The following is a 25,059-nucleotide window of genomic DNA, read 5'->3' as shown; positions in this document are numbered from 1 at the left end:
AAATATATCTTATATAATATGTACAAATAAATGCACCACAGTTTACAACTGTCAAGTTATTTTCAACATGAATTATAATGTACCTACAAATCCAAATTGTTTTATAACGGAACAGGGGAAATGTTTATTAGTGAGGAACATTATGTAAATACCATAAATGAATAAACAAGACTACTAGGTGTATTATAAAGTAAAAACAATGAGTTATAATAGAACATGGTCTTTTAGGAGTTAGGACATAATATTGTACATATAACATATACCTGCCCTGCAGTGGTTACACGCAAATTAAAATAATTGAATACAAAATTTGGACATTTCCATGTATTTAGATTTAATCATAGCGCGTGTGGGATGTAGTGTAGTCCAGATGTATAAATAATATAATATGCTCAAGTGTACATACCTCAAGTTACAACTATAATTTTATCGTAGAATGTCTGTAAATGTTACAATGCATGTAGGCAGTCTTGTAAAAGATACTTTTTTAAGAGTACCTATTCAAGTTCAGATACAGATAATTACTTTGAAAAGTATTTGAAATGCGTATTTGATTACTCGGTCAGAAACATATTCGAGTACAAATACAAATACTTTAACCTGTTGATACTTTTAAGTACTTTCAAATTTTTTATAAATATAATATTTACCTTATAATCAAGTATGCACTGAACCGATTTTAATGTTTAAAGTTAATTTTATAGAGCATTTTACACCGTATAATTTTGGGTAATTATAAAATACTCATCGGTTCTTTTTTTGTCGGAATTTGAGTTTTAGATTGAGAATAATTATTTAAAAATACATTATTATCAATTTTCAGGTTTTTAGTTTTATGTTGTGTGATCAAAATTGAAATTAAAAATAAATTAAACTAAAAGGAATGATGATTTGATTTTGAATACAAATACTTTGAGAATTAATTTAAAATACTTTGCCCTAGTTCTTTTTTCTAAAGTATTCAAATACTTTTACTCAAATAATGTACAAGACTGAAAGTATAAAGGTACATTATATACTACATTATGGAAGTAAACATAAAAATATTAAGAAGTTTAATAAACTATAATTGTCTTAAAGAGTCTTTTATATTTATTATAAATGTATATAAAAGCAATCATATTACAACTATTATTATTCACTACAAATCCGATGTGAAGTTATATTAAGTTATGTTAAGTTATCTATCTATGAAATTATACGACCATAAATATTAGCGCTCAGTGGATAGAATCAAAACACAGAAGTAATATAAACATTACACGTATTTATCAACATAGTTCTGCCATAAAGCCAATCCCTGCAATTTCCCAACTTAGAAGCAATGCGAGCTAGCCTTAACTCTTTACTCTAAACCTGATAAACCGTTTGGATAAATAGAGTCGTGGGTCCTCGGAATGGAATTTAGTTTTCGTGTCTGTGTAGAAATAAACCACATAAAACCGAAAGCACAAGAATTTGTACAACAATTCAATTTTAGGTAACAATTAGATATACCAACAGACTGCTTTATTCCAATTTTAAACTTAAATTCAATGCAGTAGTTATCGTACAATTATTATACTTATACCGTTTATGATTTATACAAATACATAATATAGGCAGTATAATCTATCATATATTTCTACATGAAAAAAAAGGTAGGTGCAACACATAGGTGTGGGTCATAGGTACATGTTATACAATACTATATGCACTTTGGTAGGTATATTCTTAATGTCGAATACTTGTTAAAAAAAAAAAACTTTTAAACAATATTATAATATTATAGCGATAAACGGAGAGGAATACTGCAAAATGTGTTTTTATGGACCTATAATATCGGTCAATTCGCAATATACCTGCGCCTAAATCGATATAGGACAGCGGATCTTGTGTTGCGAAATGCTATTGTTTGTTGTTGATATAATAAAATAAATTGTACAGGTATGTTTTATGTGTATAAGGATATATAAATAATAAGCATGAATATTGCATTTTGTATATTTTACCTTTTGTGTTTGTTAAACATTGGAATACGATGGCTTACGTGACCGTCTGTCGATTTTCGGATACGCTCCGGATGCTTAGTCAACACTCAGCAGGATTACCATTCCGAACCAACTGTCAATCGGGGTGGCCTTGGTTTAGGCCTAAGGTGGATTCGGATAAATATAGAGCACCCAGATCATGTATCAATTGGAATTGGGAGTTATGTTTTTATCATATTATATTATACACTTTATTCGAAAATAGAAATATTGATTATTATCTTCTGATTAATTCTTTCTTTAACTTTTCCAATTTACATTTTAAAACGGTGATGCATACAAATGTATACATTACTATGTATACTAAATTAGTATTGTTCATATTTAAAATGTATTTCAAACTTTTAGAATATTTGTTTTTATATTATATTACACATGATAAACAAGTATCCCGAAAGGAATTCAAATTCAGAAAATAAGGACAATACACTAATAATGTATATGTATAGTCGAAAAATGGAAAAAAAGAACAGTCTAAAATAAGATATTTATAGTCTAGACCGGTTTATAAATATGAATTTGTATGTATGTAGAAGATGGAAAAGGGATAGGTATCTAAATTCCATTAACCGTAAAGTCTTTCAAAAACTTTGTCTTACAAAGTTCTTGAACAATTGATCTATTTTATTATTTTGGTTTTAGGCAAATATCGTATCAAAATTAATTTTTAATCTTCATAGTTTGAATAAAATTGATTACACCGTCATAAATTAGATGGATAAAACATAAATATTTCGTAAAACAAAATAAATCATTTTTTGTTGTTAATGCCGTAAACATTTTAATACAAATAAAAACTAAGTGAACACCTATAAAATGGTTAACACTTTTATATCACATAATACACATAATTTATAGAACAAAAACTAAAAAAACCAAATATTTCAAAGGTCATTAAGTATCTAGCTTAAAATAAGACTAAATATTTTGAAAACTAGATTGGGTATAAAAAATTATAGTGAAATATTTTAAGTTTCTACGAATATTAAAAAATAACAAAAATATTTCAAGAGTAAGTCATTATTATACGTTTGGTATGCAATTATCCAAATATTCAATGCTATCAACAATTGAACTTAAATCGCTGAATGATGATAATAATTACAATATGTTTACGTGGCTTTATGTTGAACATTTTTTTTTTAATTTTCAGTAAAAAGTAATTATGATGCATAATGTTTTATAATATATTCAATCATAAGGTCTTAAATTTATAAATTTCATGAATTTCGTTTTACAAAATAATTTACATATTTTATTGATTTTGATACATTTTGTATGACATTCAAAATTAAACGCTAATAAAACAAATTGGAGTTCTTACATCATTTCCTCAATTTTTAATTTTTAAATAGGTAAGAATAACTTATGATACATGTTGTAAACATTTGTTGAAAAATCCATGCCTCAACAGTTTTTTTTAAATGTTCACAACGAACAAATACAAATTTGTCAAAAACTGGTTCTACGTAAAAATTGCCGGTTTTTTTTTCACAATGTTATAAAAAATACTCTGTACTTTTACTTTTGACCCCACTCCCTTGCTTTACCTAGAGACCAAAAAGATAAATTTTTTTTAATAAAATAAAATAAGTATAAATAAAAAATGTTCTTACTTCTTTGCTACTACTCCTAAGATGGTTCTTTATTCTATTGAATGCTGAGAAAGAAAATCTCTCGGGAGAACTTACATGTATAATAATTACGAATGTATAATAAGTAGGTATATATAGGTACTATATAGATACACCGTCATTATTATATTGCGTTATAGAGTGTCTTTAATTTATACAATTAGTTCTAAGGCATTTAAATTACCCACGATCCACAAGTGAGGGTAAACCAAACAAGAAATTTACCAAAATTCATTGATGCAAATATTATGCACAAATATCCGTCTGTTAGAGAGGGCATTGATTATTCTTGAGATTTAGAACTAAGCTAATTAAATGAAAATACAATTATTATTGTTGATTAATTGAAATCATAACTTTGTTATCAATTATAACAATACTAGTCACCACACTTAATTACATTTTATATACAACTCACAAGTCAATACCAATAAAAATAGGTATTCTATTCTATTTTTTTAAAATATAATTTATAAGTTTGATTGCTATTTTAATTTCTGAATTTTCTTACCACGGCCACGTTCCTTTGTTATAACTTTTTTTAATCAGATGTACTTGAATAATTTAATTTTATATTAACTCTAATAAAGTTTTCAAAATATTTCAATTAAAAAATAATTAATAATTATTATTGGTTAATCATATTTGATGACTTTCCTAAATGTTTCTTACATTTTGTTTACAAGCCGCAAAATAAAATAACAGTTTTTATAATACGTGACGAAATAATATTTTATTCGACAATTATTGAGTAACACATAATTTTCTCGGGAAATTATAATTTATTTTAAATGGGGCAAACCAGCAATGCGTCTACCGTAGGTAGGTACTCATGAAAACAGATTGTGTTAAATTCCAACAGAAAACTAAATATCTTGACACATAATGCACCTAAGCTAAAACTATCAACCATAAGTCATTGATGCGCGAAAATGCATTCAATGCCACAGTATTTGAAAAGCCCGTTAGTGGCTACATGATTTATGCGTAACCGAACAGAGTTATACAATTTGACAACAAAATTAATACAGATTATAATTCATATAGGTAACTTATGCTTATTATTATGCTTAAGTCTCTCATTTTAACTTCCTGTGTAGTCAAACGAAATTGAAGACTCGTTACCAGTGAATAACGCAGTTGTTTATGATAAATATAATTTAAAAAAAAGCTCTAATTATGTTTCTCCAAAATTAGTTAGGTACCTGCCTACCTATTTAAAGTAATGATTATTTCTAAAATAATCAATTCAGTATTCATTTAATAATATTAAACAGGTAAAATATCAAAATATGGTACCTAAATATCTTATTGAAATCAAATACTGTAATGGAAAAAACTCTAAGAATTTAAAATTAATTTTTAATATTTATAAAACCCCAATGCTTCAATAGTCCATGCGATATAGTCCATATGCCATAATCATTTGTACACTTGTATCAACTTTTAAAACATTGTAGTACTTATATTATTAATTATTTATTTTTATAATCACCCGAAGTATCACATAAACATACATTTTTTATAAATAGAACACTCTTATATCGGTATTATTATATACTTAGGTATAGACAAAACAAGTGTATCTTAATAGATAATAGAATATATGAAAATGCATTACCCAATACAATAATATATCGAAACTTGAAAGGTAAGTATTAAAGATTTATACAAGTCGTGTAAAGGTCAGAGTGGATTTTCTTATAAGGACCTAGCAGTTAGGTTATCGATGAATGTATCAAATTTAATATTGTTCTTTGCAAAATGAGGCCTATTGATTTGACAACGAGTGCCATAATATGTGTATTATTAATCACATACTTTGAGATCACACGGTTACTATGCAATATTATAATTATTCTATAAGACTATTATTTTATTGATTGAAAATTGTATTAAGTAGTTGGCTGATTTATGTGACGGTTAAAATAATGTTAGCAAATTGTTTATTTGTGTAAAGCATAAATACTTTTTTATTTTTTTTTTATAAATTGAAGTACAGAATACGATATAAATACTGTAAAATTATAAAGAAGATGACGGTATAAAATATGCCGTTTTTAAATACTATATTATAGAATTTTTTATGAAGTTTGATATAATTTTATAGGATAGCAAAGATGAACTGGAAATTGTGTCTACAAATTTTGAAATCGATGATAATGATGGTTGCTTACAATCAATTCGAGATGCTGATAAAAAAGCCGTAAATATTGCAAAAATAATAATTCAATTGAAGCAGGACTTAGCTAATATGAAAAATGTGTGTATATTTTTGTTGATAACTTAAAAGTGTATAAATGGTAAATGTCGATACATTATATTACTAGGACTGTGGAGCCACAAAATCGAAAGAAATGGAAGTATGTAAGGTACAAGAACAGTTAGCAGAAATGGTGGCACATTATAAAAAAACTGTAGCTGAGGTACACAGCATGGCTAATACTAATAACTTCGATCTTGAAAACCTTGAATGCCAAAAAATTGACATAGCTCAACTTACCAATCCAAAAAATTGCATGACATCAGTAGTCAAAGCATCTGTAAGATATACTTTTTAATAGTATTGAAGCAGTAGGTACCTACTGATTAAAATATTAAACTGAAGGAAATATCGTCATCCTGTTAGATATTAATTGTAAAATAATTACCGTCGAACTCTACTTACAAACTAGGCATATATATATATTGCTTTTTAAAACCATCCCTCATCATGCATGCATACGAGAAGTACTTTAGTACGATTCAATATTAATATTTAAAAAGTTTGATAATATTTTTACACTATCAATTTAACAATTAAAATTGGAATTAAAATGTAATCGGTGATTGACTAAAATAAAATTATGTCAATCCCGATGGTGGTACCCAGTTTCATGATTATTATGTTAATTTAAATTATTAAGTTAACAAAATGTACTCGTTAAGCCACAACGTTTTTCTTAAAATAATTTAAATACATATTATATAATATAGTTAATTCAAAAGTTTTAATATCTAATATTTCAGATCTCATATAAAAACATTTTTTTTTTTTTTATATAGGTATATTATATATTTTATTAGCAGCAGGATATCATGCGCTTGTGGTTTATATTATTATATTGTTTGTTAAAAACCTAAAGTTTATAAAAAATAAATTTTCTTTATAAAAAGAGAAGTACTTTGACTGAACAATATAATTTTTATTTTTTTGAAATTTTTTTTTTGCATAACATTGATATTGATAAAATAAAAACAATTATTTACCATATTATTCACATTTTTTGCATATTATCATTTTGAAATCACTATTGAAATATTATGTTCGTAAGATGGGATTATTTGTAAGATACTTTAAATTAGTATTTATATTTTTTAAATTATCATTATCATCTTGCAGAATAAAATAAAATACAACTCAGAAGCCGGCATGTGTCGTTCTCTTTACAACATTTTAAATGTTTAAAAATATATTTAGGTACATAATATGTTATTCTAAAAATAGTTATCACAATATAATAAGAACAAAAATTATACTTCTTAACAATAATTATGTGGCGATTACTTGTAGTACAAAACCTACCTAATTATTTATACATGGATACAATAATTAATTAATTTCAGACTGATTTATTCAAACATACAATATTTCAAATACATCATTATTTGTTTTTAGACATTTTACTAAATCAGCTTTCATTTTCAATACGATAGTACTATAAATATTCCACTTAGGTACTGTATAAGGGTTAGAGTTTTCTTAACTGTTTGTACTTTATACATTACTATGTACTTTCTAAATTAAAGATACTACCTAAATGTCAGTAATATAAAGAAGTTATCACTAGTGAGTACACGATTGAGGTTGAGTAGAAAGATCATTATGTGTACACAATTTTATCTGACTGTTTAAAATATGACTTCGAGTATAATGAATACTTGACTAGCCAATGTTTTGTAAAAAGAAAATGCTGAAATGTATTAATTTGGATTTTTATCAAAATAAATTTAAAATAATAAAGTTGATATTCGATTTAAATTCAGTTATTATAAAAATGGTTTGTGAAGCATTTTTAGTTGTTCTACTAAATGTATTGAATAAAAAAACTATTAATTTACCTAATCAAATAGGTATGTAATATGCATTATATAAAGTAATAATTGAAAATATAAAACTATACATTTTCGGCATTTGTTTAGTCAAATTATTATTAAACAGCTCTGAATATTTAAAAATAAATTGGATTATAGTAGGTATTTTATAACTGAAAATAATAATAAAACTGATAGATGCTATTACAATTTACAACTAAAATAATTTAATTAATTTAAAATGTACACAAAAATATGATTTTAATAAATATGTTTGTACTATTGATTTAAGGACAAAGAACTAATTGCCCCGTGGATATTGATTAACAATGAACAAGAGTACCCAACGTTTTTTCGTTATGATCTAAATAATAATGGAATTAAATTCAATGAAGTTAGTGATGAAAATTAGCTGATTTTTTAATGTTATATTTAAATATAAAAGTATAAGGTTTTTTAAAAAAATAAGATAAACTTCTTCAATTAAATATTACTTTAGCACGACAATGAGTCAATTTGTTCGTGCAATGATGAATCTGAAAATTGTTGTTTGAGCGATTGTGAAGATAAATGTATCATAACTGATAATTGCTATACGCATTCTAAAAATTCAGATACTGATTGTATAAATGAAGGATTTAAAAATGAACTTATGTCAATGAAGGGAGGAATAAAGATATTAAATCAACAGAATCGTGATTTTCTGTGCAAACTTAACAGTGCTGTAATAACAACTCTCTATTAATGTAATTGCAATTAAGTACTAATCAATTTTTTTTCTTTTAGAATCAACAAACACTTGCCTTAACAAATTCTCTTAAAAATAAGGTAACATAAGGTAAATTCTTTTTTTAAACCATCAAACATAATAACTCTGATCATTTTTTCAGCTAGCTTCTGAGAAATCTAAAGGAACAAATGATAATAGCACATGCTTTCCTGATCACAACGAATCGGTATCAATTAATTTAAACAAATTATAATATCAGACTGTTTACACTTTTAAAATTTTTTTTTTTTTAATTTTTAAATTTGAAGAAATCACAACCGCAAGTCTTAATGCTTGAAATCAATCGATTAAATGACGAATTAAAGAGACTACAACGTGATAAATGCCAGATCGAATTAGCTAAAAAAGTATTAAACATATCTGAGAACATGTGTCCTGTAAGTTTTCTAACACAAAAAATGAATAATAGCGTAGCCGACTTATTAGTATAAGGTTTTTTATGACTGTGTATAGAATTGTGCAGATACGAAAACTCTATGCAATGATCTTGAACCCAAGACGGCGGAGTATAATAAATTATTGGCGGACTATAAGTGAGATAACAAGATATTTTAATATGGCATTATGATAATAATACATAATCAATCCTAATTGTACATTGTACTGTTTAAATAAAAACTAGTTACACGAGTACAAACACGGCACATAATATAGAGTAATCATGTGTGTAGCGTTTGGTCGCAGGGTATGAGGCTGATCAAATGTGTGCTTCCCAAAAATATAAATGTCCTTAATGGCATTGCTCATACCATTGCCTTGAAAATATGTATTATCACTGATTCTTATAATCTAAAAAACAATGGGTTTTTCATCATTTTATGTTGAAAAATGTTTTTTATAAAGGCGTGTTTATTGAAAAAGATATAATCGTATTATTCTATTGTCACATAATATTATTCAGCCATGAACAATGAACATAGAACGTACCTACAAATGTTGTTGTTTATTTATTTTCTAAAAAGTGTTATTTTTGGACTTTTATCATAATAATATTCCCTTTAAAAAGTGTCTAATATCTCCTAACCAACTGGATACGCAAGTGTATACCCTGCATACTCGTGTGAACGGACTATGACAGTAATATTATAGGTACAATTTACTTAGAGAAAAAAACTATATTTTCATAGAGTAACCATAAAAAATAATAATATAATTAATAGCCAAATGTTTCAGTTTTCTAATAAATATTTTGTTGAATCATAATAAATATGTACCTAACTAATATTTTTTGAGGAAAAATTTTTTCCGGGTAGAACTAATTCCTTTGATATTTTGATTTCCAATGCTTATAAAAAGTATCAATACTATGTATTGTCGGTATTTTTTAATTGCTATGTCAAATATCATAATATGCATATTGCATACCTATTGTATTACATTTTCAACTTTTTTACGAGATAGAAAAATCTTAACATAAATCATAAAAACAATATCAACCAAGTCAAATAGTTTTAATTTTAATATATTTTAATATAATAATTTACAGTTAATATATTTCAAAAATTGTATCATGTGTAGAAAATTTGAATATACATATTTAATGAAAATTTCGAATTTTATTGTTATTCCCTTTTTAAATATAACAATAAAACAAAACTGATTTTGTTGAAAATTGTTGAAAATACATTCTGGTTTTCCGCCGTTTTTGTTGTTGTTAATTTTTCCCAACTATTCAGATAGTACTTAAAATCGACTACCTAAAGCCTATTGTAGCGACTATATCAAATTTCCGGGAACTATAATTCTCAATGTAGAGTAAAGCAAATGTTTTGCTCTAAAACGCGTCGTCACTTACACATACAAAAACATTTCACCGTAAAACATTCAACGTTACACTCATAATCGAAAATCACAATTTGTGATTCATTTATAATCGAATGATATTAAATAATAATTAAAAAAAATCTCATAACTCAATTCGGGACCACACTACACGCACTGCATAGTACCTACACAATATTATGTATAATTTAATTGTATATTTTATTATTGATAGTTAAAACATAATAATTTATGTAGTATGTATCAACTGGCATAGTTATACTTACTCACCTACATTGATTTTCAGCAATAAGTTATTAGAAATTGCAGATCTACGAAATATGTTGACCGAAGCTGAGTGTAACCATAAGACTTGTGAGGGCCGTTTAACGATATTAAAAACACAAGTGTGCCAGTTACAAAAACAATTGTTTGAATTCAATTCAGCCAAATCCCACGTAATTGATTTACAATATTATCGAGGGTAGGTATAATATGAATAACTCAATATTTATACAGGATCCTGAAGTGGCCATTTCGAATGAAAAATATTTGATTGAGAGCTTGAGAAGTCGTCTGCTAGAGGCAACCGAGGAAAAAAATAACATGCAGACGGTACTCGATTTTCATCTGACCGAACTCGAGGATAAAAAATCAAAGGTCATTTTCGGTTGCAATGTTAAAACTATAAAATTAACGTTGTACTCTGAACTAATGTCATGTTATTTTTATTTATGTTATAAAACTATTGGGTTTTAGTATTTGGCAGTTCTCCAGACAAATCAAGAACAAAAATTTCGTATTGAAAGTATTTGTAAGGAAAAAAATACAATTGCTGAAGAATATGAAGCGGAGTTTAATCGAATGAATGTAAGATTAAATAATTCTAAGGTTTTTGTTTAGATGGATGGACAATGTAGCAGACTTGTTAGGTTGAAATATTTACCACTTATTCGTTATAAATATAATCATATTATTAATTATTATAATCTATATAAATAAGAGGTAATGTTTGATTTGACTTGGGTTCAAACTTAATTTTAATATTATAAGGTATTCCGAATAAAGTAATTGAAATACTTGTAAAAGTATTCGGAATATAGAACTAAATAATTTTGGTAAACTATATTTGAACTTAAAAAACTTATAAAAATACCATGCATAATATCATTGATTATAAATGATAGTATTATACGAGTAGCATTCATAATCAATGATAATTTGTATTATTAATATATTTCTATTGCAACGAAAACAACGTAATATTATTATGTTGAAAATGTGGGATCTTGTATTAAAAATAATTCCAAGCTTTATGACCGAGTCTAAATATATTTGTGGATTTATGCTTGATTTTTTATTACACTTCTAATAATCAAAACTTAAATGAAATCTTGTCTTAAATCTGTCAAATTGCAGGTATATAACATATTGACTACGAAATAATGCTTTCGATTTTGTCCAAAACCAATTTAGCATAAAAAGTATTTTCATTTTTAACCCTCTCTCTCCCCTTGAATACCAAATACATTCACTTTCTTACCATAAAATATATTCAAGGAGAAGTTTGAAGCATTTTTACTTCAAATAGTGACACACACAAAAAAATAGCACATCGTTGTAAAATAAATATATTTTCCCCAGAATCTAAAATAATGTAATAAATATAAATATTAAATGTTTAGACGACGCTACCCATGGACGTGTTGTCCTGGTTTTAGACACGTAAAACATATCCAATTTGAATTCAGCAGAACCAATTTTGTGTTGTTAGCTTAAATATTAGAGTGAATTGACCTATTATCAAACTTAAAAGTATTATGTGAAGGTAACTTGAGTGTTAGATTTTTTACAGTATTTAAATTTTTTATCAACACCACGAGTATGCGATATATTAAAAATTAAAAATGTTCAAATCTCGCTTAAAAATGTTAATATAGAAAAACACATATAGGTACTTAATGTTTTCGCCTTTATGTTAGATAGTTGGTTAATTCACTCTAATGCTTAAGGTAACGCCTAACAACATGATATTGGTCCTGCTGAGCTAAGATCTGATATATTTTACGTCTGTAATATGGAGGCAATGCATGTGTAGCTTCCTATTAATAAAGTACCTAGTCATTTTAAATAACTCAAACATTGCGAACACTTTTGAACTATAAACAATATTGTATTACAGAGTGGTTTGGATAATATTGGTAATGTTTTGGTAAGCCAAAACCCTTTGCGTTGATATGAACAGGGTAAAGTATCAACAAAAAAAAACATAATTTATTCAATGTATTTGTATTATAATATTTGATAATTTATACAATACCTGCTCTTGTAAGATGTTTGTTATTTTTTCCTACTTGGGATCTTCGGCGGTTACGAGAAAACGAATTTCATTAATATTTAAAATGAATGTAGATGGCCACTTGAAAAGTTACAATCTTTTTTTAAATTAAAAAAAAAATAAAGCCTTACCCATATATTATATTTTTTCATAAAGTATAATGCAATCATAATAAAATTACAAATTACTAATAAAACAAAGTATCTACCTATGTGATGTAGTCGCAATATGATTTAATATTTTTAATCCCTTATAATCCGGATGATTTGACGCTCTAAACAACGGGTGACTGTAATTAGTAAAGATTATAATGACAACGCTACAATCTGATATAATCCATTAGTATTATTTGTTTTAATAAAAAAAAAATAAATCATAATAATTCTAAACTTATGTATAGCATATTAAATTAAAAACTGTAATATAATATTATTTTGATTATAAAAAAGGAAATGTTTTGCTTACAAATACCAATAGTTTATTTTATTTATATATTAAATTATCCAAGTAAGTTGAAAATAAATAATATCCATGTGTTACAAAAAAAAATAAAACTGTACGACGATTCATTACAATATTTAAAAGGTTGATATTTTACTGTAAAAATAAGTGTTCTAAGACCTTAAAAATAATAACTTTCTATCATTGATTTCTCATTAAAAATAATTAATATATCTACATAATAATCAAAAATATTTTAAAAAATCTAGAATTATAAGATATTGAAAATACATTAGATTTTAATCTATAATCAATAATTATCACCAAAATAAATAGATTTCATTTTAATATTTGTATTTTGAAAAGCGTAACTGGCTAAAAATCTCAAATAAAGGTCACAACAAAAAATAAAATCAAAACAAAAATATATACGTATATTTTTTAGAAAATGTTTGGTAGATATTTTACGTTCTAGTAGATGATATTCAGATGCTTCTTGTTCAAATCATATCTTTAAACTTTGTTTTCAAACTTTTCATAACTCTCTATATTATGAAAAAAAAGAGAATTTGGAGATTTAAAAGTGTGAAAACATAGTGTTTGTGTTTGTGTTTGGTCTTAAACTTGTTGAAAACTAAAAATAAGTTAAAGTTTTTAACGGAAATTTCTTCTTTGATTGTAAATTATTATTTATTATTAGTTTAAGTTAATATTTTTCGTAAATTTCTTTTGATTTATATTCATAATAAAAGTGTTATGTATAAAAAAGGATGAACCTTATTTTTAAAAAGTAATTAACAAGTTAATAACTTTTACAAGTTGTATGCTCTAAAAGACGAAACAAGAAACAATTATACATCGTTTTAAAATTATTCAAAATAAGCTAAAGTCTATTTTAATATTCTTCTTAGTATCTCATAGTTTTTAAACTATTCTAAATTTGAATAATTTTTCTTTAAAACAAGAAAACTTATAGCTACTATAATATTAATTAGTACATTTATAAGGTTATATGAAAACGGTTTGAAATCTACGGATACTCGCTTTCTAACTAATAGTTTGAGATATTTTATTTCCCAGAAAAACATAAGTGTCTGTGGATTTAAAACTATGTTAACGGCACATAATGTAAATATATTAAATTAACTATTTGACAAACAAACAAAACGCATAGTGATTAGCAGATTTTGAAATTTGGTGACTAAAATAAATTCTTTTTTAATATCAAATCAATGCTGGGTTATATTAGGGGTACCTAACTATTTTTGAAAATATTAAAAAGGTAAAATTGAATGTGATTCCCTAGACAAAAATAATGATTTGACCACATTTTGGGTTGATTTACTAATACATACTACTGTTGTACGATTAGAAAATGTATTGAACTTCATTCAGTTCATATAGTGTAATAATTATTCTAGTTATATAGTAATTATTTTTAATAGTGCGATGTGAAAACAAACTGATCAATAATGTCTAGTAATATTTCCCTTAAAAACCATTCACAAACACTTTATATACAACCATATGATATGCAGTGTATATTTTTTATATGAGGTATAAAATGTACACCTAATTTATATTAAGTAACTAGGTACCTAAATTATTGTAAATAAGTAGAAAATGTAATGACGTCGGTAATTTCGCTTTTTAATTATTTTGTTTATTTAATAGTTCTTATTATCTATGGAAATTATAGTGCATATTTTGTCAGTGATTACTGGTTATTCGACCAAAATTATTTCAAAAGGATCCTTAATTTTAATTACTATTTTTTAAATCTCCAAACAAAACGTTTAATATTAAGATAAAAGAAAATTTAAAAAAAGTTATTTTTTTTTTAATATTGGTAATAATTAAGTCTTATAAAATATTAACATATACGATTAGATTAGGTAACTACTTATTACAATAGAATGTAAAATAAAATACCTTTACTTAAGTCGACATAACCGCATCGGAGTTCAAAATTAACGCTATATTAAAACTTATAAATGTGGTATAAAATATATTTAAAACAATTTCTGATAGGTAGGTTTATACTTTATAGCATGAAATTTAAATTGTAAAGTAGAAAATATCGCTTTGCTCATCAAAACATAGGTATATTCTACTACTTGACTATTATCAATGATAAAAATATAACAAACTATGTAATAATATACTTACGTCACATGCCCAAAATAAATACCAAATAAGTAGCCCCCCCCCTCACAATACTATAGCGTAGATAAAAAACATCGATACAATAATATGGTTATATTACAAATACATTAAAAAAAAAGGATTATAATTGAACGATCTAGATGTAAAGAATGAGGAATGTTCATGTGTCATCTCAAAGAATGAATGTGAACACGAATGGACCCTCGTTTAGAAAGGCATTCTTCCCTAACACCGATTAAAATATAATAACAATATACGTCATGCTATATACTACTATTATAGGCATAGTTTGAATTTTTGTGTTTTTATAAAGATTATATTTTAAAATCTTAAAATAAAATGCTTATTTTTGAAATATTGTTATTCAAGGATCATCTAAAATCATGTCTCGAAGAGCTCGGGACATTGCCTGGATTATTAGCAACAGCACAACGGGATTTAGAAAAGGAGACGATAGCTAGAACAGATTTGGAAAATGACCGTATCAATCTTTTGAATGAAATACAATCATTAGTATGCATAAATAAATGTATATTATTATAACTATTTTTAATTCGTACATATTTATATGCTAAAATTGATAGAAGGCAATTTTGGCGAACGATGACGTGGAAAATAAAGACAAAAAACTCAAATCTCTAGAAGAAGAAAACATACAATTAAGGTGAATTAGAATTAATCTTTTCTTCGAACGATTTAAGTTAAAATTCTGATGATATTAGACCTGTATTCTTTATAATTTTATTATTTTGTTCAAATAATTTGTTTTGTCAAACAATTCAATCCTATTTGTAAATACAATTTTGAACCTACTTACATTGTTACTAAAGTTTTTCAATAAGTTAAAAAAGTTAGTTCATATTAAAGTTTACCTTTTATTTATTGTGTATGATGGGTAAGAAATGTTGCAATAATACTTATTTACATTAACTAGGTAATATTGAAACATAATAATAGTTTATTTATGTACTCTGCTTTTGTTACTATTAAATATTAATAGTTTTTAAAATATAATATATCTTTTTGAAGAGCTATGATATTGACTTTGGAAGCTAGTTTGGAGGAAAACAAACGACTATACAAGGAACGAACCCACTATTCGTTACAATTGAAGGAGAATTTAGATCTTGTACGGAAAGAAGCAGCTCTACAAGTGACGAAAACCAAAAATTTTACTGAATGTCAGATGCTCAAATATGTTGAATATATAAAACAGTTGGAACAAAAGTTGGTCGAACACAGAGCAATAGCATGTTTAGAGTTTCAAAAACGTGACCAAGTGAGTATTTTTGTTCTGAATAGATATTGCATGCATTTGATTTATAACACATCTTTACTAGAAAATTAAATATTTAGTTGATGTCAAGATATTAATATAGTCATATGAGGTTATTCTAAAATATTATTTATTTTTGATAAATTAGATAGAACTACATAAATAAAAACTATATTAACTACATGAATACAATAATTTGTTATGATCGTGCATATTACAATATTTCTGGTTGATCAAACAACACCTTATAATATGACTATCATTATTATTATAATTTTTTAAATATAAATTATATTTTCAATCTATTTAATAGAAAATTAGAACAGTAAGAAGATGTGAGGTGGAATCTTAGAATGTTCAGATCGGAAGAAGGAAGTCATCGAAATAGCAAAACCTTTAATTGAGATATTTTAGGGAGAGATCTCTTCATCAGTTCTTTTTCAGGATTTTGGGTGGGTTAATTGTCGGTATGCACAATACACACGATTAGCTGGGGTGTCATTACATTTTTGGCAAGCAGTAGAGAAGTAATTTTCATTACATTTCATAAATGGAATATTGCAGATTACAGTAACCTTGAGTACCACTATGGCACTATTGGATGAAATGTGTACATTTTACCAAAATTATCTTAGGGCGGGGTTCTTCAATTCCAAGTAAAACAGAGTGTATCAATGAGTCAACAAAGAAGGGAGGGAAAGGTATTTTTATTTGACCACAGAAAACGTTTGAAATATTTGTGGCAAGAGAGCCTTTTGCATAGATATTCATCTTTTATGCATTCAATTGGCGTTGATGGTTGGGGATTTCTAATCATCACACTATATGATTTATCTTCTTTGAGTTAATATATTATTTGAAACAAAAATATATATTAATTGTTTTCATTTAAATATTTAATTACATGATAAGTCTCATTTAAGTATTCGTTTGATTTTAGGCCATTCATATAGGATTCACAAAGAAATTCTGCATGTGAAATTAAAGATCGAATTGTGTGTAAGATGATTGATAATTAAAAAAAAAAAAAAAAAACATTAATGAATATTGGCGGTGTCAGTGGTAGTGGTGGAGTGGTTGTAGAGATTTTCGGTGACTTATTAGTGTTTGAGTGGGGTTTAATATCTGTTTCCATTGGGAGTTCTCCATTAATTTAGGAAAATGAGGCATATTTGATTTTAGAAATAAATTTGATGTCCATTAGCAACTAACTTTTTTGACTTCGGATAATCACCTGAAGAAGAGTTATATAATTTGTTTTATGAATTATATGATCCAGACAAGTCAAAAATATTATCTTGAACGTTTTCGAGTCATAGGATATTTTAGTTAAAGCCTTTGTTGTACTAGATTGACATCGTACGTGTGATTTACATTAATTAAACATTTTCGTTTTCGGGGAGTGACATAGAGCCCTTAGGGGATGCAGTCATACTCAAAAAATGTTGTTAGTCGTAACTTTTTGGATAAAGGAGTACGTATCACATTAGGTCTAACTTAATTATTTTTCTAAAACAGAAAGAGCATACGAACGACGGAACATACCTATTGTCTTTTGACTGTGTAGCGGTGTAAATCTAATTTATCATCATATAATAATATTATGTTATGTCATATTTTTCGGGACTGTGCCATTTATTAATTTTTTTTTGCTAACGTGTTTAATAGATTGATGCACGTTTAAGAAATCAAATAGAAGTATTGACTACAAATTTAAATGAAGCACAAAAACAAATGGGATATATAATCAAAGCAAAAGATTCAATGGAAAATAAAACCAAAGAAGATGTATGTAATATTCCCAGAGTATTAAATTCAGTATGTAATGCTTTAAATACTCCAAACCATTTAGATAGGTTAAAAGACGATTAAAGTATGTGTTAATAGCAAGCAAAAATACTTCTGACAAATTTAAAGTGTATATTTTTATAATAATTGAATGATTAATAAATATTAAACTTTTATCTGAAAATAATAATTAGGAATACATTTTATAAGCTACTATATTTAACCATAATTAAATATTGTTTTTTTAAATAAGTAGGTAAGCGTAACATTATTGCTATGAATATACTTGCCTGGTTATACAATGTATGTGATGTTTAGTCTATAAGGTAGGTACCTATAAGTACTTATTATACACGAAACAAATTACAATATTATAAATATAAGTATCAAAAAATCCATTTTTTTTTAGCGTTACAGGCAATTTAGGCCGTTTGCTGTCAATACTAAATTCTTCCATTTTTCTCTATTATACGCATGGTCCATGTCTTCATTCCAAAAATCTATATTAGCTTACAATATTCTATCGCACAATTTTAAAATCATTTAGCCTCGTATGTCTATTATATTGAAAACATATTATCACGGACCTATCTTTAATACGCAAAAAAATCTTCTGTATAACAATTTATAACATTTGTCACTCCATAAATAGTATACGAATACAGGTATTTGAAAATACGCTCCTTTACTATACTTAAAAATCCAAATTAATTACTTTTAAAGGATAAAATGGAGGCGAGTACACTTAGTAAATCATCCTGCATATAGGGTTGTTATCCCATGATTATTATATGCTCACTATTAAGATTATGGTTTGTTATTTAAATGATAATCACATAAGTATAGAATAATACTTGTAGACTAAGTAGTTCAAAAATCATTAGTTTTTAAGACATTGTCTGCCAGGCCAAAAATGACAAAACTGACCATTCGTTTTTTTATAATGTGTGTATCATATAAATGTGTATCATTATCAATACACACGGCACAAATAAACATATTAGTTGTGTATTGAAATTGATACACATGGCACTCAAAGTGTTAATAGCTTAACATCAATCGCAATTAAAGAACAAGTTTTCAAATTTTTTTTTTTTTTTTATTGATTAAATCCGCGGTTATATTTATGGTGTATTCCCAGTTCGCTGACACTGAATTCGCCGACACCCAGTTTGCCGACACTCAATTTAAAGAAATACAGTTTAGTTATAAAATTATATTACATAAGTTAAATATTACATAGTCGTTATAATAATAAAAAGTATAAAATGTAATTTAAAAAAATATAAGTATAATGATCATCATATTTTCCAAATCCCTGTTTAATTATAATAAATATAGAAAACATATTACATAGTCGTTATAATAATAAAAAGTAGGTAAGTGGATGTCGCTCTGCTGTACAGTAGATTACAAGTGGGCCATTGTATAATGGTTGTATTAGACTTGAATTCAATGATATAAAATATAATATCATTGTATAAGAAAAACGATTCTGAGCGGAGACGGTTTGTCAGTCTGGATATTTTATATTTTGTTATTGTTTATTTTATCATGTAAGTTGAATTAATATTAAAATATTATAATTTTTTATTCGTTTATGGTGATAAACAAAGCGTAAGAAATTAAAATCCCATTTTTAGCGTTTTTTATAAAAAAAAAAATGGCATTAAATAACTATTGAGCAAATCGAAAAATGACCTCTCAAAAGTACCATCTTGATCCAATTTTCTAAAAGATAAGGTACTATATGTTGAAATCGAAACACTCCTTCTGGAAGAAATTTTGTATACAGGATATAAAAAAAAAAAAAAAAAAAATAAACACCATTGTAAAAACAATAGCTTTCTCGCTCCGCTCAGAATCTAAAAGTATAAATAAAAATAAAAATAGTTATATGCGAATATGATATTTTATGGTATCAATATACTCAATTAGAGTAATTTCGTTTTCTTTTAACCTGAAATAGTAAAATATAATTATTTAAAATATAGATAGATATAAATATGCTATACATTTGTCTACACATTATTTTAAATAGTTGTAATAGTATGTTCCATTGATCATCCATTGATGGATGTCAATTATCATGTGATAGGTACCTATAATACTATCTTATACTCATCATTAAATAAGTTTACAGATATTAAAACTTTGCCGATATATATCATAGCGGATAGTCCTTATACTCACGATAAAATAAATTTACAGATTATGATAGTACCTATTATAGTTTAATTGCAATGCAACAAAGCATGTCGCCAATATCATTTGTCGGTGAATTGGGTTTTTTTTAAAAACCATTAAAAACTGGTTTTTTTCTATCAAAAAACCGGGTGTCGGCGAACTGGGCATAAACCATAATTATAATACCCATTGGCCATTGTGTGAAAAAATTTATATTAATCAGTATTTACTGAAAATTCAACACTTTTTGAATAATAACTAGCACCCAAATATTGGGATACGTTCAAATGTCAATTCGGTCGATTGGTTATGCCAAGTAGTGTCTAAATTTTGATATTCAGAGCATAATATTATTCTTAAGTTTCTAAACAGTAAAGTAGGCACTAAAGTGGTTTTGAATATCAATCGGTATATGATGGGTTACGTGGTCCTGTTAAAGAACTTTACTGCAAGAATATATTACAATTAAGTAACTATAATATCCGAATATCAAGATACTCTCGAATGTCAATCGGTACTTAACTTACTGGTTATGTGGTAGTTTCGAAAGTATTGATATTCAGAACATATTCTCAATACCAAGGGTTGATATTAACGCGTTATTAATAAGTCAAATATTATTCTTATTACTTATAACTTTACTTATAATTAACTATTTATTTGTAAGAGTAAATCGTAAAACGTTTAAACAATTATTTATTTTCCCAGGTTTCATTATTAATTAATATTAAAGTCAGAGATATGATTTATTTATAAACCAAAATATTTGTTGATACTCGTAAATAAATTCTATTTTTAATATAATTCTAATAGCAGGCAGTCATACTGGTAGGTATAATATTTTGATTGTACATTTTTATTTCGTCCGCCGTTAGTGTGATACTGTCGTATTGTAGTGTACATGTGTACCTATAATACTAATATCATTGTTTAGTATAATAGCCTAGTTATAGTAGTATAATATAGTGCTTCACTGCTTCAGAGGCACAATGTACCTACAACAGTATATCCCAGTAGCGTATTGAAAAATTATTTATACTTAACTTTGAAATATTATCGAAGAAAATAAATAATGAGACATTAAGTTTGTAAATAATCAGAATATGCGTAACTAAAGTATGTTAAGTGTTACAGAATCAGGAAATAAAAAGTAAATGAATAGTTAAATTATTTGGCTTATTTATTTTTGACCTATAAATATATAGCACTTGTTAAGTTATATTTTAAGGTTCATAAAAAAATCATACATAATTCTAGCCCAATAATATATAAGTAGGTATTTAATATATATATTTTATATATTTTTTGAATCAAGGAAGACCTACAAAATTATTGCAGGAAGACCAAGACCGTGACTAACTTACAGATGTAACCAAGACCAATAATATAAACGACTTGGAATTATTGGTCTTGGTTTGATAGTTATAGTTAAAACACATACTTTTCGTATAATTAAAAAATGATAAGAATCAAATTTGTATAGGTACAACTAATCATTTTTCTATTTTTAAACATAATATTGTATCATTAATGATAGCGCAGGTTTAATTTTAATGTACATTTTTAATTAAGTATTATTTAACTTAACCCTGCCAAATGCTGCAACTAAGTACTAAAAAAAAGTCCTCCGAACATTATTAACGCAGCCCTTGGAACTTGGGATACCTATTTTATTTGAAATCAGGGTGAATGATCAGACTACGCCCATGTGGTGATTATATTTGATTGAGAGGGCTTGTAACCCAGGAACTGGGTGCTATCTCAGACAACATACGCATTGGTTGACCAAGTGAATAGTAACGGAACAGAACCTATACAATAGGTGACCAGACAAAATCAATGTACGAAATGGCCGATATAGTATTCAAAGGCACATAAATGATTCCATGCTGGCTTCGTACTGAAATGGTGCAGAGAGCGGACCAGTAAGGCTGAAATTTAAAAGATAGATCAGAAAAGGTGCCTTCATCACCATGCCTTAAACGAGTGACCACCAGAGTGGAACAACAAATTGGATAAATATATACACAATACACATATAGGTACTACACAGTACACACACCCGTTATTATGATAATATGTTTACCCCGAATATTTCAAGAAAAAACTGTAACCAATCTATCATCAACAACCATCTAGATATAAAGATAACAACCGCCATCAACGCCGCCCACCAACCCGATACAGCTGCAGGTTGCAGAGCTGCGGAAAGGAACAAGGCGATTCTGAAGACGTCTGAGGTCGAGTCACCGTCCAGCCGGTCAATCTGACAATCACCTTCTCCACACCGGATGAGATAGAAATCTTACCCGAAGTGGGAGCCGGAGCTTCTTGAAAAATCAACTCCGGAGTGAATGGGGGGAGGACATAAACAACAACTAGTGCACCGCGAGTGTACCAACCTATCCGAAATAGAATAGACACCGCACGCTAGAGGCCACGGAAAAGTATCTAGTCACCTTACCATGGCGACACTATTGGAAACTGGCCGTATTACCAGCTCAACTTGTAACGTGGTCCGGATCAAACAGCATTTGAATTTAAATGCTGTTTGCCCGCCACGTACACTGAATATATTGGTAACAGGGACTGGAACCATACCTAAATTTACCGATTTTAGACCGAAAACTTTTGAAAATCTTGGGACTGAAATCGGACGGAACCCTTGAATACATTTTTCTGGAACCGAAACCTGTATTTTGATGTAGAGGGTTATTTTAGTTTTTTTTCAGTTCTAAAATGCAACAGGTAGATATTTTATCTATAGTAGTAGATATAATATAATTATAAAATTGGTTATTACTACTTATTAATAATAACATAAAAGTTTACCAGAAAACATCTAAACCTAACTGTAAAAAGCAGGTAAGTGGATGTTACTCTGCTGTACAGTAGATTACAAGTGGGCCATTGTATGATGGTTGTATTAGACTTGAATTCAATGATATAATATCATTGTATAAGAAAAACAATTCTGAGCGGAGACGGTTTGTCACTCTGGATATTTTATATTTTGTTATTATTTATTATATTTATTATTTATTTATTTATTATATCCTGTAAGTTAAAATAATTTTTATTCATTTCTATGTTTATAAACGAAGCATTAGAAATTAAAATCCCATTTTAAGCGGTTTTTCGTAATTTGTCGATGTTTTTTCCCGTTATTAAATAACTATTGAGAAAATTGAAAAATTACATCTTTAAAGTTCCATCTTGATCCAATTTGCTAAAAGATAAGGTACTATATTATGTTAAATCGAAGCATTCCTTCTGGTAGAAATTTTGTATATAGGAAAAAAAATAATAATAAACATTGTAAAACCACTAGTTTCCTCGCTCCGCTCAGAATCTAAAATTGTTATTATATTTAGTTGAGTTATTTTAGATTCTGAATGAAACGATGAATGTATTGATTTTACAATGATGTGTGTTTTTTTTTTTATTTTTTTATTTTTTGTATCTTTCATCACCTTTTAGGACAGTAGAAGTACTTCGATTTTCTTCAACAGTATCTTTTCTGATAGGAAAGTGAATCTTATTGGTACTTTGGGGGGGTCAAAAGTAAAATTTTTCCAGTAGTTTTCAAAAGCGCCGTGAAAAACAAAGAAAAATTAAGGAAAAACGGGAATTTTTACGCAAAACCTGTTTTCGAGAAAATTGATTTTGGTTTTTGGTGTAACTTTAAAACAAATGACCGTAGATACATGAAATTTTCACTGGTTGTTTATATTTCCATTTCTATACATGATAAAATTTTCAAAATATTTTGATTTGTTTTAAACTGTTTAGGACCGTTTTAAGTTTCTAATATTATTCGTTTTTTTTCTATGGATGTCAATAAAACTTTATTTGTTGAGTAAAAATACTTGAAAATTTAAACAAGGCTCCTACTATATAGTTACAATGATATTTGAAAAATATTAAAAATCCTTAGTCACAGTTTTTTTTATTAGCATTTAAAGTTCAAAAATTGACAAAATATGGAAAAATCACGAAAATTAGCAAATTATGTTTAGTTAAGAATTCGTAAAAACTTTTCTTTTTAAATCTAAGATTTTAAAATGTAATACAAGATTCTTCATAATATTGTCTATCTTTATCAAAAAAAAAATGTCTACAAAAAAGTCAAATTAAATTTTTATGAGCGTTTGAAATTCATATTTTTACAACATTTGATATTTACTCGATTTCCCATGTGACGATTTTCTTATTTAATTTTAATTAAAAAACAAATGACTGTAGATATTTGAAAATTTCACTGAATGTTAATATTTTCATTTCTTATACACCATAAAATTATGAAAATATTTTGACTTTTTTTGAGCTGTTTACGGACACTGTCAGTTTTCAATTTATTTAGTTTTTTTTTCTATAAATATCAATAAAATTTTGTTTATTGGGTAAAAAAGCAAGAAAATGTAATGCAAGGTTCCTGATATATTGTTACAATAGCAGTTGAAAAATATTAAAATTTTTTTTATAAACATTTAAAGATCGAATTTTGACAAATTTATTAAATTTAAGATTCAATAATTATTTTGTAGTTAAAATTTATAAATGGTCAACTTTTA

General features: G+C 26.6%; 2 protein-coding genes across 2 annotated transcripts in view; one reads left to right on the top strand and one right to left on the bottom strand.

The window, feature by feature from the left end:
• The window catches only part of LOC100573994 (hemicentin-1), a 306,591-nt gene that overhangs the window by 98,338 nt on the left and 183,194 nt on the right, over positions 1 to 25,059 (bottom strand). The window lies entirely within an intron of this gene.
• On the top strand, positions 5,189 to 18,546 carry LOC100572793 (synaptonemal complex protein 1). Its single transcript, XM_003242228.3, has 16 exons — positions 5,189 to 5,706; positions 5,775 to 5,927; positions 5,995 to 6,207; positions 8,031 to 8,132; positions 8,238 to 8,462; positions 8,525 to 8,566; positions 8,629 to 8,694; positions 8,777 to 8,905; positions 8,982 to 9,061; positions 10,597 to 10,747; positions 10,809 to 10,949; positions 11,049 to 11,159; positions 15,604 to 15,747; positions 15,819 to 15,898; positions 16,264 to 16,513; positions 18,179 to 18,546. Exons 1-16 carry the CDS (start codon positions 5,701 to 5,703, stop codon positions 18,380 to 18,382), a joined length of 2,097 nt encoding a protein of 698 aa, XP_003242276.1. The 5' UTR covers positions 5,189 to 5,700; the 3' UTR covers positions 18,383 to 18,546.

This window comes from Acyrthosiphon pisum, chromosome X (assembly GCF_005508785.2).
Source record: "Acyrthosiphon pisum isolate AL4f chromosome X, pea_aphid_22Mar2018_4r6ur, whole genome shotgun sequence".
Lineage (NCBI taxonomy): Eukaryota > Metazoa > Arthropoda > Insecta > Hemiptera > Aphididae > Acyrthosiphon > Acyrthosiphon pisum.
This window is presented reverse-complemented; position numbering and strand designations above follow the sequence as displayed.